At 54.3% G+C, this 14,654-nt stretch overlaps 4 protein-coding genes and 1 non-coding gene across 5 annotated transcripts; 2 read left to right on the plus strand and 3 right to left on the minus strand.

Annotated features, from left to right (window-relative positions):
* Nucleotides 1-1,113: 1,113 nt before the first annotated feature.
* On the minus strand, nucleotides 1,114-3,556 carry P884DRAFT_217956 (major facilitator superfamily domain-containing protein). Its single transcript, XM_069439366.1, has 4 exons — nucleotides 2,795-3,556; nucleotides 2,661-2,712; nucleotides 2,361-2,572; nucleotides 1,114-2,277 (listed from the first exon to the last, which is right to left on the minus strand). The coding sequence occupies exons 1-4, from the start codon at nucleotides 3,060-3,062 to the stop codon at nucleotides 1,250-1,252; spliced, it is 1,560 nt and encodes a 519-aa protein (XP_069300836.1). The 5' UTR covers nucleotides 3,063-3,556; the 3' UTR covers nucleotides 1,114-1,249.
* Nucleotides 3,557-5,348: 1,792 nt separating this feature from the next.
* On the minus strand, nucleotides 5,349-6,028 carry P884DRAFT_267389 (uncharacterized protein; the record flags this gene model as incomplete). Its single annotated transcript, XM_069442105.1, has 2 exons — nucleotides 5,349-5,726; nucleotides 5,798-6,028. The coding sequence occupies 2 exons, from the start codon at nucleotides 6,026-6,028 to the stop codon at nucleotides 5,349-5,351; spliced, it is 609 nt and encodes a 202-aa protein (XP_069300837.1).
* A 1,004-nt stretch (nucleotides 6,029-7,032) lies between these two features.
* Nucleotides 7,033-7,311, plus strand: P884DRAFT_181024 (uncharacterized protein; the record flags this gene model as incomplete). The annotated part of the gene is made up of 1 exon (XM_069437338.1): nucleotides 7,033-7,311. A coding segment is annotated over one exon (279 nt), but the record flags the coding sequence as incomplete, so codon positions are not given.
* Nucleotides 7,312-8,154: 843 nt separating this feature from the next.
* On the minus strand, nucleotides 8,155-8,228 carry P884DRAFT_t29. Its single transcript has one exon. It is a non-coding gene; the product is annotated as a tRNA-Asn (tRNA).
* A 473-nt stretch (nucleotides 8,229-8,701) lies between these two features.
* P884DRAFT_255893 (uncharacterized protein) lies at nucleotides 8,702-10,106 on the plus strand. The gene is made up of 2 exons (XM_069441022.1): nucleotides 8,702-9,639; nucleotides 9,715-10,106. The coding sequence occupies exons 1-2, from the start codon at nucleotides 8,842-8,844 to the stop codon at nucleotides 10,036-10,038; spliced, it is 1,122 nt and encodes a 373-aa protein (XP_069300839.1). The 5' UTR covers nucleotides 8,702-8,841; the 3' UTR covers nucleotides 10,039-10,106.
* The last annotated feature ends 4,548 nt before the right edge of the window (nucleotides 10,107-14,654 follow it).

Below are 14,654 nucleotides of genomic sequence, written 5' to 3' on the forward strand. Positions count from 1 at the left end.
TTTTTTGGATGTATAATAGTTTGCCTTGGATAAAGAGACCGATTTCCATCAACCTAGATCCTCACCCCAAGGCTCCGCATCTCACCACAGTGTCTTGGAGACGCACCACATCCTGTTCAGGGGCAGGTGTTTATTTGATCTCTACTGATCTCAGGGCACTCTTCGTACCCGGTGGTTGACTTTGCAATCAGCTATCGCAGTGAGTGAGTTTTATTAGTGATTGCAATTCCCTTGCATGTCTCGTTGTTCCAGTTCGCTTCTCTTCAATTCTTTGGTGCTCGTTATTTAATTATTACCCGAGTCGGCACACATTCTGGGCATACTGAAACCTACTGCTTCCCCTGGCTACTACAGCAGGATATTTACATGTAGGCAGTTTTGTTAATCGTTAAGCGAGGAAAAGAAAAAAAGGAAAAAAAGAAAAAAAAGAAAAAAAAAATAGAATGAACAAGTTCACAGATTAGTTACAACCAACCATGACGTCTCTGTCGGTGCTACAGCACGGTCAGATAATTAATATGCCGCAAAGTCGGTTATCCACAGCGGTATGCGCACTGTGGCAGCCACTCCCGGAGCTCTTGTATGAGCCTCAGAAGTGGTGATAAAAAATGCGTTGGTTCTCTCGGGTGCCTCCGGCACTGGAAGGTGTTGTCTAAATACAAGTCGAACCCTGGTCTGTCATTCCTCCAGATCTGACCCCCTGGTAGTCAAAATCCTGTAAAAGCCAGATCGAAACTTCTATTCAATATACGGATGTAGGTTACGCATTATTACAGAATGATATTTCCTTCCCAAAATGACGAGCAAGCCTGCCCAATGCTCCGATGCAATGCAGCGAAAATGACTCCCGGAACCCAGCCCATCCTTTTCCCGCCCCTCAGATGTCCCATTTGTTGTTCTTTGAAGTTCGGAAGACCATAGGAGGCTTTACCCTGATATGGCTTTCCCGTCTGCCGAGTAGTGGTAATTAGGCTGACCCTCGCTCATCGCGAGATGGAGGCTCCCCTACCCCTTTTGGCCTGACTGCCGTGAAAACAGGCACGGCACCCCATCGCACCACTCGGCCCGGTCCAACCCCCCCCCCCCCCCCCCCCAACCCTCTCTTTTCCTTTTCCCCTTCCTTTCTTTTCTCAGCCAAGGTCGACTCGACTCTAAACCCAGGCTTGCAGATGGGGGAGGGGCAGGCACGCAGCGGCAACAATAATTACCGCAACTTGGCTTTCTCTCTTCCCTTCTTCGAGCAACCCCATCACGGGTTGGCCACGTAACTGCGCGCCCGCTCCAGATCCTCCAGGTCCTCGTGCAGCGGCGCGTTCGCGTCGACGGGCCGCGCCTCCGGCCCCATCTCGAGCTCCTCCACCTCCTTCTCCTCCTCGCCACCGAAGGCGTACTTGCTCCGCGCGCGGATCCTGGCGCCGTAGCGCCAGAACAAGAAGGGGATGGCGCAGCAGGCGAGACTCAGGAAGGCCAGGAAGCTCGAGGCCCACTGGTCGCCCATGCGGTCGTACATCTGCTCGGTGAAGAGGACGACGCCGGCGCCCCAGAAGGAACGGAGGAACGTCTTGGCGGCCAGGGCGGAGGCGGCCTGGTGCTGGTACGAGTCGACCAGGTAGTTGTTGGCCGCGTTGTACAGGAAGATGAAGCCGAACCCGACGGGCAGGCCCGCGAGGCAGGGGCCGACCCAGATCAGGTGCGGGTAGGACGTCCAGGCGAAGATGAAGAGGCCGATCGGGATGAACCAGCAGCTGATCATCATGGGGATGAGGCGGACCTCGGCGGGGGGCCGGCCGTTGTGCTTAACGACGAGCTTGAGGTAGTGCTTGTTGATCATCGGGGCGCAGGCGGCCGAGAGGATGACGCCGACGGCGACGGGAATGAACATGAGACCGGTGATGCCCGAGCTGTAGCCCTTGCGGACCTCGAAGATGATGGGGTAGGCAACGAAGAACATGTAGAGGAGACCGTAGAGCACGGACATGTACAGGCTGATTAGGAAGACGATGAGCTCGCGGAAGAGCAGCTGGAAGGGGCGAATGAGGAAGACGCCGAGCCGCTGGGTGAACGGGCGGGAGTCAAGTTCGGCCTCGGTAACGTAGCCCCGGTCGCCAGTTTGCTTCCTCAGCTTCGCCGCGCGTCGCGCAAGGATCGTGGGCGCGTACGTCTCGGGAACGGTGAAGGTGATGAGGAACCAGACGACGAAGGCGAAGATGAGCTGAATCCAGTACAGCCAGCGCCAGCCAGCCGCGTCGGACAGGAAACCGCCAATGAGAGGGCCAACTAACAAAAGGAAAAAAAAAAGTTAGCAAAAGGGAGCGTCGGCATGCCAAGAGAAGGGGTTGGACGGGTGGACGGTGACGCACTCGCAGGGCCGATGAAAGGAGCAGCAGAGAAGGCAGCCATGGGAACGCCACGCTCCTCGTTACGCCAGAGATCGGCAAGGGTACCGCCGACGAGAGTCATGGGTGCGGAGAAAGCGATGCCGTCGATCGCTCTGCAGACAATTAGGGTGCCGATGTTCTTGGCGACTGCGCAGGGGATGATGAAGACGACAGCGGCCAAGAGGGTAGAGCCACTAATTAAGGGTTTCGGATGTCAGCACCTGCAAAGCCGGCACGGTTGCTCCGTCAGAAATTACACGGCAACGAGTAGGGGATTCATACTAGATGATGCGTCTCCCGTAGACCTCGGAAAGAGGGGCAAAAATCATAGGCCCTTGAGAGAACGTAATTATTAGCTCGGCTGCAAAAACGTTACACCATCCAAAATAGGGGGCAAGCAAAGAAAGACGACTCACCAACGCCGAAACCGACGACAAACACGGTGATGGTAACAAGGGCAGCCTCGTGGCTGACATTGAACGACTCTGAGACGCCGGAGATGTCGGCGGTGATGACGCTGGAGCAGAAGGCGACGACGAAACATGTGACGGCAACCACCATGGTGATGTACCACTTGAATAGCTTGGACCAGTTCTTGGGGTTCTCCGGGTCGCCCTCCGTGAAAGTGACCAGCTTGTAGTCCTTCCGGGTCTCCCCGTCCGGGACTTTGTTTGCCCTGTCCATCTTGACGATAAAAACCGCTCGACGGTTAAGCACCACCTAATTCGAACTTGTAATTAACCTCCAATAATATCCGTCCTCCTTATTTTCCCGTCTGGGCGACTGTGATTTGTGGATGTTCCGGTTGGCGACGGGGACTAGAAGGCTACACATAAACGTGCTCTTCTCCTTCGGTAGTCACTTGGGGAAATCGGACTCGCTCGTCCCCCGAAACTAGTTGGGTGGGAGATAGGAAGGGGTGGTTGTGACTGAAAGAGTATTGGTTTTGGGGTGTGGGGGGGGATGAAGGGAGATTCGTGAGAGTGTTCCACCACGTCCCAACACATCTTACACCATGACCTAGCCGGTTGTGGCCCGGGCCGGCTAGGACTTATTATTATATCCATCCTGCGTCAAGAGCGGCCTTTGCTCGGGACGGGCTCGGGAAGGTTTCAGCCATGGGACGGACGAGTGCTCGTCTCATCCCTGCGACGATTGGTAAACCACGAACAATGTCGCGAAGAAACGATCGCGAATTCGACGTCAAGTCGCCTCTGCAAACCGGGGCCAACGAGCTTGGGCCCACCATTGACCAATGATGCGGCTCGGATGCATGAAGATCTCGTAGCCCGTTGACGTCCCTGAGCTATCTCATGGTGGCAATAGTGGGGCCCCGTGAGACAAGCTTCCGAGTCAGTGAGAACTGTTATCCAGCCCTGGTCACATCAGCAGCGCCAAGGGGCCCGCGCAAGGAATGAGTGGGCTGAAGGGCCGCTCTGGTTGGACAGAGTGCTCGGCATCGCGCCGTCCACGAAAAGCGCGAAGCGCCAGCGACCGTCGAGAATAAATATCCATGTCTCGTTCCTCGCGAAGCGAAGAGATAACCAAAAAAAAAAAAAAAGCTGGTTCTCGACAAACGAGAGCAAAAGCGAAAGGATCAGCCTTGGCGCAGAGTTTTCAGGGAGCTACCACAGTATGCTCCTAATCCAACACTCTTGAGATGCGGGGGTGGCCACTTATGTAGTTGATACACAATCTGCCATGACGGTCTTGCACCTTCGAAGCAGAGGTCGATGATATCAGTCCCGCAAGGAGCCAGAGCCTGCTCATTCCCGGCTCTTGACGACGTGGCTACTGAGCGAGAGTCCGTCCCTCACGGTCGGAACGGCCGGGGCTAGGTTGGTCCCAGTCCCTTCCAGGGTGGAGATGTATCGTGGGTCGTGTTCTTGGGTCCTTGTATCTCATTACATACTGTGGTAGGGAGCCAAAGTTTCACCCCCTGCCCAGGTACCGACCAGGGCTCTCTCGGAAAAACCTCTTGTGCCTCTACCACCAGTTTTTCCTGCCTGCGCCTGCCTGCCAGGCCCCCTGTTGATACCCAGACAGGGGGTCAAACTTACCCATCATACGTAGTAGTAGTGTACACTGTCATTGTGCATCCCCACCTACCTACTTCGTATACCAGGCGGGTAGTTGCTAGCTCCCCTCAATTCTAGACCTGATTTTCCAGAATTCCGATCGGCCGGTGTGGGTTTTGTCACAGCCGGAGGCGACGAGTGACGCTTGAAATCTCGCTGTGCTGTGTCAAATTTGTTTGATCGTGTTTGGGGCTCCGCAAAAGGTGTTGACGCCGTTTTCAACTCGTGTCGAGATGCGCAACAACATCTGCCCAGAGTTTCTGCATAGTAAGCGAGGGTAATGATTGGAGAGTGAAAAAACGAAGTTTGCCGTAACTTAGGTGCCTTGTGGCCGCCGCCGCCGCCGCCGCCGCCGGAGTCCGTGTGTATCTTCACGAGTAGCACCGCTTACTGGGCAGCGCGATATCCCGAGGCCAGACGCGATGGTCAAACCCGGGTTCATGTGCTTCCACGTTCGGACGGGATCTTCCCGGAATCTTCCCGGAACGTTCCTCGCTCTGCCCTACAGCTAGTGGGTCAATTGACTATTCCGCCCCGGGTCTACTGGCAACCCAGAGCTTTCTCTGCTTCTGTACCTGAACTGGGTACCACCTCGACCTCTTCCAGGGAGGTCAAGAGTTGTTGTGTTCTGTACTTCCGCTGCATCACGTCCGAGGCTGTCACGGAATCGGCAATTTGCAAGTTTTCAGCCGTAACTGATGTGTCGTTATGACTCATTCCTTGTCGCTTCTCGCCTGGACCGTCGATGATGGCTTCGCCCAGCGGTTCACTCTCTAATATTAATCATAGCTTCTCGGCCATCGCTGCCGTGCATTACGTGGCTCGACTCGCTCCCCCCGGGCGCTCTCGCCTGGTCTCGCTTTCCACCTCAACCTGGATTTAAACCAAAACCCTATTGTGGCGGCGGGGCCGGTGACGGTGGCGGCGCCGATGTGACCGAACGATCGTCTATCGCCGGTCCCTTCGCCTCCATTTTATTTTTCCGTTGCCATCCTAGCTCATCCGAAACGTCCGACCCGTTGCTACTCAACCCTGGGCTGATCGAACCGTCCGATGCCGACGAGGCGGCCTCGGACATCGCTGTACCATTAGACCGCGGATCGTCGACCGTTTCAGCATCAGAGAGCTCGTTTTCTGGCAGGTCCGACACCGTAACGACGTTCCGAAGCGGCGACGGCAGAAGTGGTGTGTATCGCTGGTGCAGCGGTAACCGGAGAGCGCGTATGCGGAACTGTTGGAACTCGACGCGCTTTTCGCGTGCATCCAACCACTGTGTCCAGACCGGTATTAACCGAACCTCCCATTCAAAATACCTAACCTACACCCATCATACTCACTTACCCTTGCTTGTCCTAGTGCTGGAGCTTTTTGCCGCGGCGAGCAACTTTGTGGATGTTGTGTGTGCAGCTCTTGCGCCGGCACGTCCGGCGTATCCTCAATGCAGGTGTCAATCTCCATAGGTTTTCCTGAAGCCTCAACGTCGGACCATTCGCCGATTTGGACTGGTCCTGTCTGGTCGATGACAGGGCCAGAAAGCGGAAGAGAGAACTTGTCGTCTCGATTGGTAGACATATTTTTTGGAAACGCTGCTAGGGAATGTAACAGTAATGAAATATATTAATTAGTAGATGTAATTGGGTTTCGTCAGATTTGTCCCGTGATGACGCGCCGCGCAAGTCCGTTGTTGATGGTTCGCAAAGCGGGAATAGCTGGAGGCAGGATAGAGTTGGATGAGATGGGAGAGGCCTCGCAGCGGAGGAGGTTGTGTTTGGGTGACTGGTCTAACGCTGCCGTTCCCTGCACTTGACGAATTCTTACCCTAGAGAGCGCGGCCGATGCGCAGGCTCCATGCATCCTGCTGCTGGATGGTGGCCATTTGGGCAGGTGCAGTCTTGGGGATTTGGCTGCCGAAAAGACAGCATCCAAGGAACCAGAACGAGTTGCCGGTCTGATACCTAAGGTACCCTCACCAATGTGGCCCCTTATTTGCGGCCAACACTGCACTACCAGATCTTCATCATCATCAGAAGATTAACTTGAAGTTTGTTTTCCGGACATTCTTGGCTAATTAGCTAATTAGCCCTTGACGCCGAGCTTAGAAAGCAGAAAATGAGCGCGATACCCCCAAGATCTGATCACGAATACCGGAGTGTTCCAGCTGCAAAGATATATACTTCATCTGGTGAGAATTTGCCGCCGGTTTTCCAAACCTCGCCAGATCCTGCGGCGCCCCTGCAGTGCTCGGAGGTCGAAACCTTTACGACGCAACCTGGCCTTAGGCAGGATATTAACTTACAGTTTTAACACATCCACTCTGCTTAAGCGTGCTAATAGCTATGAAAGTCATGTACGTTAGGTCTGCTTTGCAATCCAGCATGTGAGCTAGACTCGAGGACGCAAATATAAAAAGCCTGGTCCATCAAACGTAAGGTATTTAATTAAGCTGTCCAACTGAAAGCCTTCGATACTCAAGACGGAAAGACGCAAAGTCAATACAACCCTTGCCGCTACATTTATTTTCAGTATTATTTTCCCCTCTCAAGCTTGAAGGCGCTCCATTCAGTAAGGACATCAAAATGCCCACAAGTAACCTTAAGGGACGACCCATCCCACCTACGCGGCAGCCGCTAGGTCCCGACCCTTCTGGCAGCGCCGGCTTTGGCGCCCGAAGGGTGGCTCTAAGGCGGGAAATGCTAAGCTACTCGTCGGAGCTGCACATACGGAAGCAGCGGGGGGTTGCTCCAGTCAGTTCGCCCCCTACAGCTCTTAACGGCCGCTCGTTCGCTGCCCGGGGGCCAACGACAACCCCATCCAACAGCGAGTGGTCACTGCCTACCGCGGGGAGAACCTCGGCGCAGGTGAGCACGTGGGGTCCGGGGTCCTTCCCACAGTATCGGCCCGTAACCGTACCCGTGCCGGCTATTTCGGCACTGGGCATAGTCGGATGCTCCCAAATCTTCGTCTCCGTTCCAGCGGAAGTCTGGCTAAGCAGCGTCCTCGAATCACTAATCGCCACAAGCACGGCCTGAACAATACATCACCAGGTTCTCCGGCGCCGTGAGATCGTGGCCTTTTAGGGGCTCAAGGAAATGACAAAACGATGGATGTGACAGGAAGCCCCCGCGCAACATGATGTGGAGATGGTACTGGGTAGTTTCTGGTTCCTAATTGTCTGCTCATTCTTTTCTGATATTCCTTTTGCAGGTTAATTAATATCCTCGGTAGCACTTGACGCCAGAACAGGTGAGCTGCGTGTCTAATACCGTTTTGTGAGATCGCGCAGCGCCGTCTTTCACGTATTATCGTTTGGATAAGTGATCTGGAAACCAGTTCAGGGAGGTTAAAACCTACTCCAGAGTCTCAGAGCCAGCATTCAGGGAACATGAGAGACATGGCTAACCAATTATTTGGCCCCTTTGACTTCTATAGTCCGGGTTAGCAAGTAACTATTAGTACGGATTACAGATTACATTGTGCATAACGCGATTCAGACCACAGGGGCTTGTCTCACCTTTACGGGTAGTGTCGGTGGAGCCGGGAGCCGGCTGGATTGAGACCAGAGGAGTCAATAGGCCCGAAATCCATGTTGTTGTCTACTGTTAGAGAGGAAAGACAAAGAGAACATAAATACGATAACAAAAAAAATGCGTCACATGTTGTTTAAAGCACTTTCGCTTAATGCTGAAAAATGACGACATCTCCTCCGGGAAGGCTCGAACTTCCAACCTCCTGATTAACAGTCAGACGCGCTAACCAATTGCGCCACAGAGGATCACGTGTTATCCTTCTGCTGATAATCATAGTATTATTAGTTCCGAAAGGCAATAATAGATTTGATATGAGAGAGTGAAATATTCCTTCCGTATTCGAAAGCAGCCGGCCGCTGAAGGTGAGACGCAGCGAACAGGTCCAAGGATCTTGAACTTTCCGGGCAGCAGCGGGAAACCGATAGAGAAGAAGCCCCGAGAAAGCGCTCTCTAGGCAATGACGCCACAAACGTTTCAAAAGGGGGCGGCTGAGTGCATTCCATCCTTCCCTACGTAATCCAAAACCAAACGCGCGTACCACGTGACTGTGAGCACACTCCACTTTACGGTATTTCCAAACTTTCCCGAAACCTTGACACAACCAATCTTTCACTAGCGGAATCATCGGTCACCATGCCACGTCGCGTAGATGACGATGTCCACGCGGCATTCGTGGAGTTTCGCGCCGGTCAGGATGACAAGTGCCTGTCTGTGCAGTGGTAAGTGGAATCGTATCTCATTTCTGATCGGCCGCCCTTTGCGGCTCTCGATGACATGAACAGACGCGCCCTTGCTTCGCGAGCTGTGTTTCTCCCGATGGCCCGATTAGGAAAGAAATAGCTGACGGTCATGAATAGTATGTACTGTCAGCAGGTGAGGGCCAAAAACACGACGCGTCAAAAGCAGCACCTCCTTCAGTGCGCCCCGTACCTCCAAGCCCACCCCGACGTCGCACTCCACCAGGCTTCAGCGGCATCGGCCACGGTAGCTCCCGCTCCTGGCCCCCAGGGACATGGTGCCCCCGCTCCACCGTCAGCTGCGCCAGCTGCCCATGATGGCTCGCACCAGCCGCACGCGAACCCCATTGCGCCCGTGCCTGCTGTCCCTCCGTACGGCCATGAGGACGCTGCGGGAGAGCACACCAACCTGAGCTTCATGCCCAATCCCCGCATCAACGGTTCGCCCAGCCACGCCCGCCCCTCGCTGGGAGCCGAAGGCACGCCCGCGCCCAAGAAGCAAAAGACGAAGCCATCGCCGGCTTCCAACCTTCCCGAGATTCCCCTGCGCGATGTCCATGCGGCCTTTGTCGAGTTCCGGGCCAAGGAAGACGACAAATGTCTCTCGGCTCGGTGCATCTACTGCTCGCAAGTCCGGGCGAAGAACACGTCGAGGCAAAGAGAGCACCTGATGACGTGCCCCGGTTACCAGGCCGTGCTGAAGGACAAGATCCCGGCCAATAATCTCCGCCACCAGTTTGACGAGGACGATGTCGCCAGCTCGCTGGCCCTGCCGGCACCGGCTCTCGACCTCGACTTCAGGATGAGCATCAGGGTCAAGCCCAAGCTGAACGTGGGCGCTAGTCCGGCCGGTCGGCAGAGCTGGATCTCGTGCATCGGTGGTCAGTGGGCTGGCACCTGGGGCAAGGGCGTTCTTCTGGTCAGTTAACACCCCGTTCCCGTCTATCTTGTGGTCCTGGTCTCGGTGCCAGAACTAACCAACGACACTCTACAGCCTAGCGGGCAAGATACTCAGACAACCGTTAAGGACACGGCCACCCGCATCGACGCGCGGTATCTCATGCAGACCAACGATGAGCACCCGGCCCTGATCATATGCAAGATCACCGGTTGGCTGACGGGCGAGCGCGACGTCATGGAACGGCTCCAGGACCCGGTGGCTGCCGATAATGTTGCCGCACACCGATACCGGCTTCGCGTCACGATGGAGCTGGAGACGGGCGACGAACGCTACCAGGAAGTGAACACGGGCATTTGGGTTGGCAGTGGCTGCCGGCGGGGTGCCGAGATCGTATACGATGCGTACCGGATCGGCTAACCGTTGCCGCCAGAACCCCCTGTCCAGTCATAGTGAGGACGTCTGTGTCATTTTGACCCCAGTCTGCTCTTTTTTGTTATTGTGTTTTTACCTCGAACGTTTTGTCGGTGTTTGGGAAGGTTTGACTTTTTCTTATCGTTTTGGAGTTGGCTGGGCGGAACGGCACACGGCTTGCCAAAAGTCGGTCTGTAGTTGTTAATATACCACTCTCGCATACTACGGGAGTGACGCCGCTTCCCAATCACGACCATACATACGGGCCCCGGACCGCCAACATGGTGCATAACTCGGACGAGGTGAATGGCAGCGCAAGACGCGGACCAACGCCTCCTCACACACGCATATTCTCTCTACTTACGGCCTCACACTTCACACACACACACACACACACACACACACACTATTTGGCGCCAATTGGCCCGGTCCTGTATGGACGATGGACGGGAACGAGCAGGTCGGCGGGGCGGGACGGTGAGGGAGAACGGCAGTGCCAGAAGGGAGCTTCGGATTGAGTCTATAACGTGCCGTATTTTCTTCTTTCATTTATCTTCCTTTTTTCCTTGGTGATGTTGGACCTCTCATGATACGAACTAGGGGAAGGTTATTGCAACGGATCTTATTATTCTTGCCTCTTCCTTTTGTTACCCTCTCGAGCATAAGGGAAGGAGGAGGCGGCGGAGGAGGGACAGAAAAAGAATTTACATCTATGCCCTGATCCGTCATTGGCGGTTCATCACCTTTGCGACCGCGTCTAGATTAGGGTAAATGCTTCCGGACAAGATCACCTGGGCAGCACTGGTGATGGGGAAACTTGCAACCGCTTACTCTAATAGGCAGCTCCGGTCTTCCGGAAGGGGAGAGGGCAAAAGACATCCTGCACTTTGTGACTAAGCTGTTCTCATTTGGAATGGTACTGTCTGAATTCAGTTGGTCGTCAAACTCTCCTCTCGTCACTCGCGTGCGCATGGTAAATATCATTGCCATGGCAGACGAAGGTGAAACAGTCTTCCTCCTCTTGTCGGGTTTTCACAGCGGTCGTGATGGTAATTATGGGAACTATTGGTCGTGCGTTGATGGCTTGGTTACTTTTAGGAGGTGCGCATTGGTCCTTAGACGTCGCTTAAGAACGAACAAGGCTTGCGTTGTACCTCTGACGGAGGTGGGAGCTGGGGACGGAAGAGGGTTCCCGTTTCCACATCGTCTTATTGACGGCTCTGACAATGCAATGTCCAATATCGTCTGTCGCGCTGCTTTCTTCCCGAACCATATACTTTGTAGGGCTCATCCTCCCAGAACAATGTTGACATAGAATCGGGGAACAAGAGCGTCGTGATTAGAACGAGGGATTCGCGCAGGCCGCTTCGCGGCCACAACCCTCTGGCCCTGCATATTTTTCCTCACACACAACTGCAGCCAGCCCACTTTTCCATTTCCACACAACCAACCAAGCAACTAACCAACCCAATCGATCGATCGATCAATTCCACAACCACCACAACCACCACAAATTTCTTGGTAACAGCAAGAGCAAAAGGGGTCTTGCGAACCACCTGGACGGCGAACCATTACAAAGAGAGAAAATAGAGGCTGTAAAAATTAGTAATGTAGGTAGAACACGCTAAAAATTTGGACCAATGAAAATTCTTAACAGTTTTCGCATGTTAGAAAGTTATCTGTTAACAGCCTTCTTGGCTGTAAAACGTTAACAATTAGTTAGTGCAGACCCCTGCTTTCCCGTAAAATGTATCATCCTATTAACAGTAAACTTTTTTTCCGTTCTGTAGTCTATATATAATAGACATCTCAGTGTTGTCAAACTGCTTCAAGACCTCGGTTGTAGCAGTGCCAAAGCAGGGCCTCGGAGCATTGCCGGAAATTTCGTGCGGGAATCGTACCCGGCTCCATGGAAGAGTTTCTGTCACTGCTACTTTCGTCCCATAGTCTCCGAGGTTTTACATCTGCTGGAGTTCAACTAGTCGGAGCGATGAATATTATCCGTGAAATGAGGTCGATGGCGTTGACTGAACTGGTCTAGCCTGGGTAAAGCAAGAATATAATTGAGCTCTGGTAAATTTCACTCAAGGCGACCGTCTGCGTGATTAGATTTGGAGCAAGCTTCGCGGTGTGGGGCTCAAGGGCAGGCAAATCAGATCGGCGAGTGATCAGCGCGATATTTGGGGTCAGAGCGGTGGGGAGCTCCCGAGAGGCCTTATCGCGGATTGGATCGTTCTGTTAGCACAACACGAAAAATGGTTGTTGGGAAGAAACTGGTCATCAACCACGCTGCCCTCGCCAAAAAAGCTGCTGGACGTTGCAAATAAGTTAGGGAGCCCCGATCTAGGGACGTCTTGGGTGCAGGCCCATGGCGGCCCGGCCTGCAGTGCGACCGAGCCAGAGAGACGGTACGGATGCCTATTTGCTGCAGCTGGCAAGTTCGGCGAATTTGTCAGGTTGCGTGGTTTTGGCAGACGCGCCAAGATTGGCAGAAACATGCAGTCCTACAACAAGTGTAGGCAATGAGCGTGCTACGAGTAAGGCCGGCATGTTCGTCATGACGGAGCGGCAAATGTGGATGAAACACAAAACTGTGTATGTGCAGGATGTGATAACAAGAGCCGACGTTGAATTAGCCTCTGGGCTAGAATACACTATGTGGTCTGGGATCGACGGCGTTCCCGCGCGAGGATGCCACAAGCTTACCAGCTCCACAGCGGGGACGTAAAGGGCCGTACACTAGGCCGCGGCCAGAGCGACCCAAGTGCATGACGGAGTAATCTGCTTTGCTCTCAGGACTTTCCGTCTCGGGATCAAAGACGCCTTTGCCGCCGGGCTAACAGACGACACCCAACCCACCGGATTCCAGTTTGAAGAATGCCGGGACAGACTACCACGTAATCCGTACACCAGCACACACAGTGTCAAACTTGATTCTCCCAAGGGGACCTAACAAAACCTTCAGTTTATGGGCATCGGTCATTCATTTCAGCTCCTGCGAACATCGGGCATTCTCGAGTCAGCAAATGTTCTCGGCCAGATTTGCAAGGCTCGCGAAGGGCCGGAACGATCCTAACCGGTTTTAGTCCAATTGAGCTTAGGCACAGGAAGGGAGCTTCGAGGCTGGAGGGTCCAAAAACAGATTGGAAGGAGGGGTCTCTGCAGAGTATTTGTTTGCCCCCAGGGACCTAAGGCGGTTCCCATTGGCGCTGTTATGACCCTCCGAGCTTCCCTGCCGTCGCTCTTTCTCTTTTCGGCAGAGATGTGGCCGGGTCTGCTGCTGGAAACTTGGAAATCAATTCTTTCAGTTCCAAATACGGAGCTCTGCAGCACCGACCAACTGGCTGCTTAGGCAACCAGCGGTGATGGCCGCTTCACGGCCAGAAAGCCCAGGCATGTCGCTCCCAAGAATCAAACAGCTTTCCTCCTTCCGCTACCCCTCCCCCCTGCCCCCCTCCCCGAGCTCCTCGAAGACCTTTTGCAGGGCGCATTTACCGAACTCGCACGGTTGCTAGGTCTCAGCCCACCACCAGTGCTCGGCGCCCCTCCTGCTGCTGGTTGCTTCAGGTCTTCCATCACTTCTCTCCACCAAAAAAAAAGGTTCAGCTCTTGCTCCCAGGACCGAAGTCCTCCCGATTTCTGGACCCGACAGCCACCGTCGCTCGAACCCCGAGATTCAGGTAGCCACATTTTGAAAGCGGAAAGGATGGTCGGACAACATGTATTTGGCCCCGGGTGTCGCTCACAGGCGACACCATCTCGTCGGTTTGCGGTTTGAAAGGGTGTGTGTAACTGTACGGATCCGTACATCCACAGATTCGGCGGGGAGCTGTCTCTTGTCGCGGCAGCACCCCGTCCCGCCATTCATCACTGAGCGTTACTGCCCGGAGCTTGCTCAGTCCAGCGTCGCACAGGTGCGGCCTTGGCTACCCTGACTCCCTGGTCCAGCATGTCACACTGGACGGTCCACGGCTGCAATCCTGCACTTTAAGAGGCGAAGTGGGAAAGTTGCTGCAGAGGAACTCGGCTATGTTGCCTGAAGGGGCCAGACCAGTCTGGCCCAGGAGAAGATCATCCTCCCCTGCCTCTCGCGCTCAAGAGGGGACAACACGAACGTTGTCCTGCAGACTTCCCAGCCAACAGATTCGAGCACCCACATATCCTAATGTATGTGCGGACAGTATCTCGTACTTGGAGTATGTATGTACATACATACGTGTACAGCACGTACATACCTACATCCTTACTCCGTACGTCCGCAGTCGAATAAGCCCATGGCCAACCGAAGACAGAGACAGCCTCGTTCTCCACACGGTAACCTGGCGGCCGATACAAGACAACGTCCATCTCCACACAGAGCAACGCGGCCACGTCGAGCGTTGCGGTCACAGCCGATTTCGAGGACTTGCAACTTCTTGTGAGGCCCAAGAAATGCGATCTTCGCTTGCTTTGAAAAGGCAACAGAGTCCTTCAAGAGTTTATTCATGCAACGTCCTTGCAGCGTTCGGTACGATTGCCGGATCTTCAAGCAACAAGCTGGAGTCGGAGGAAGTGGCTCTGGGCGATTATAACCGGGCAAACCCCCCCCCCCCCCCAAATCGACGAGTATCGATGAGTGAGAT

This window comes from Thermothelomyces heterothallicus (genome assembly GCF_042370625.1).
Source record: "Thermothelomyces heterothallicus CBS 202.75 unplaced genomic scaffold P884_scaffold_3, whole genome shotgun sequence".
NCBI lineage: Eukaryota > Fungi > Ascomycota > Sordariomycetes > Sordariales > Chaetomiaceae > Thermothelomyces > Thermothelomyces heterothallicus.

Bases quoted from the DNA above. Each gene is read 5' to 3' on its own strand.
- P884DRAFT_217956 (XM_069439366.1), bottom strand. From the start codon at position 3,062: ATGGACAGGGCAAACAAAGTCCCGGACGGGGAGACCCGGAAGGACTAC. The intron at 2,573-2,660 runs GTATGAATCCCC...ACCCTTAATTAG, and splicing joins TACGGGAGACGCATCATCTA to TGGCTCTACCCTCTTGGCCG. The intron at 2,278-2,360 runs GTGCGTCACCGT...TCCTTTTGTTAG, and splicing joins TCCTTTCATCGGCCCTGCGA to TTGGCCCTCTCATTGGCGGT.
- P884DRAFT_255893 (XM_069441022.1), top strand. From the start codon at position 8,842: ATGTACTGTCAGCAGGTGAGGGCCAAAAACACGACGCGTCAAAAGCAG. The intron at 9,640-9,714 runs GTCAGTTAACAC...GACACTCTACAG, and splicing joins GGGGCAAGGGCGTTCTTCTG to CCTAGCGGGCAAGATACTCA.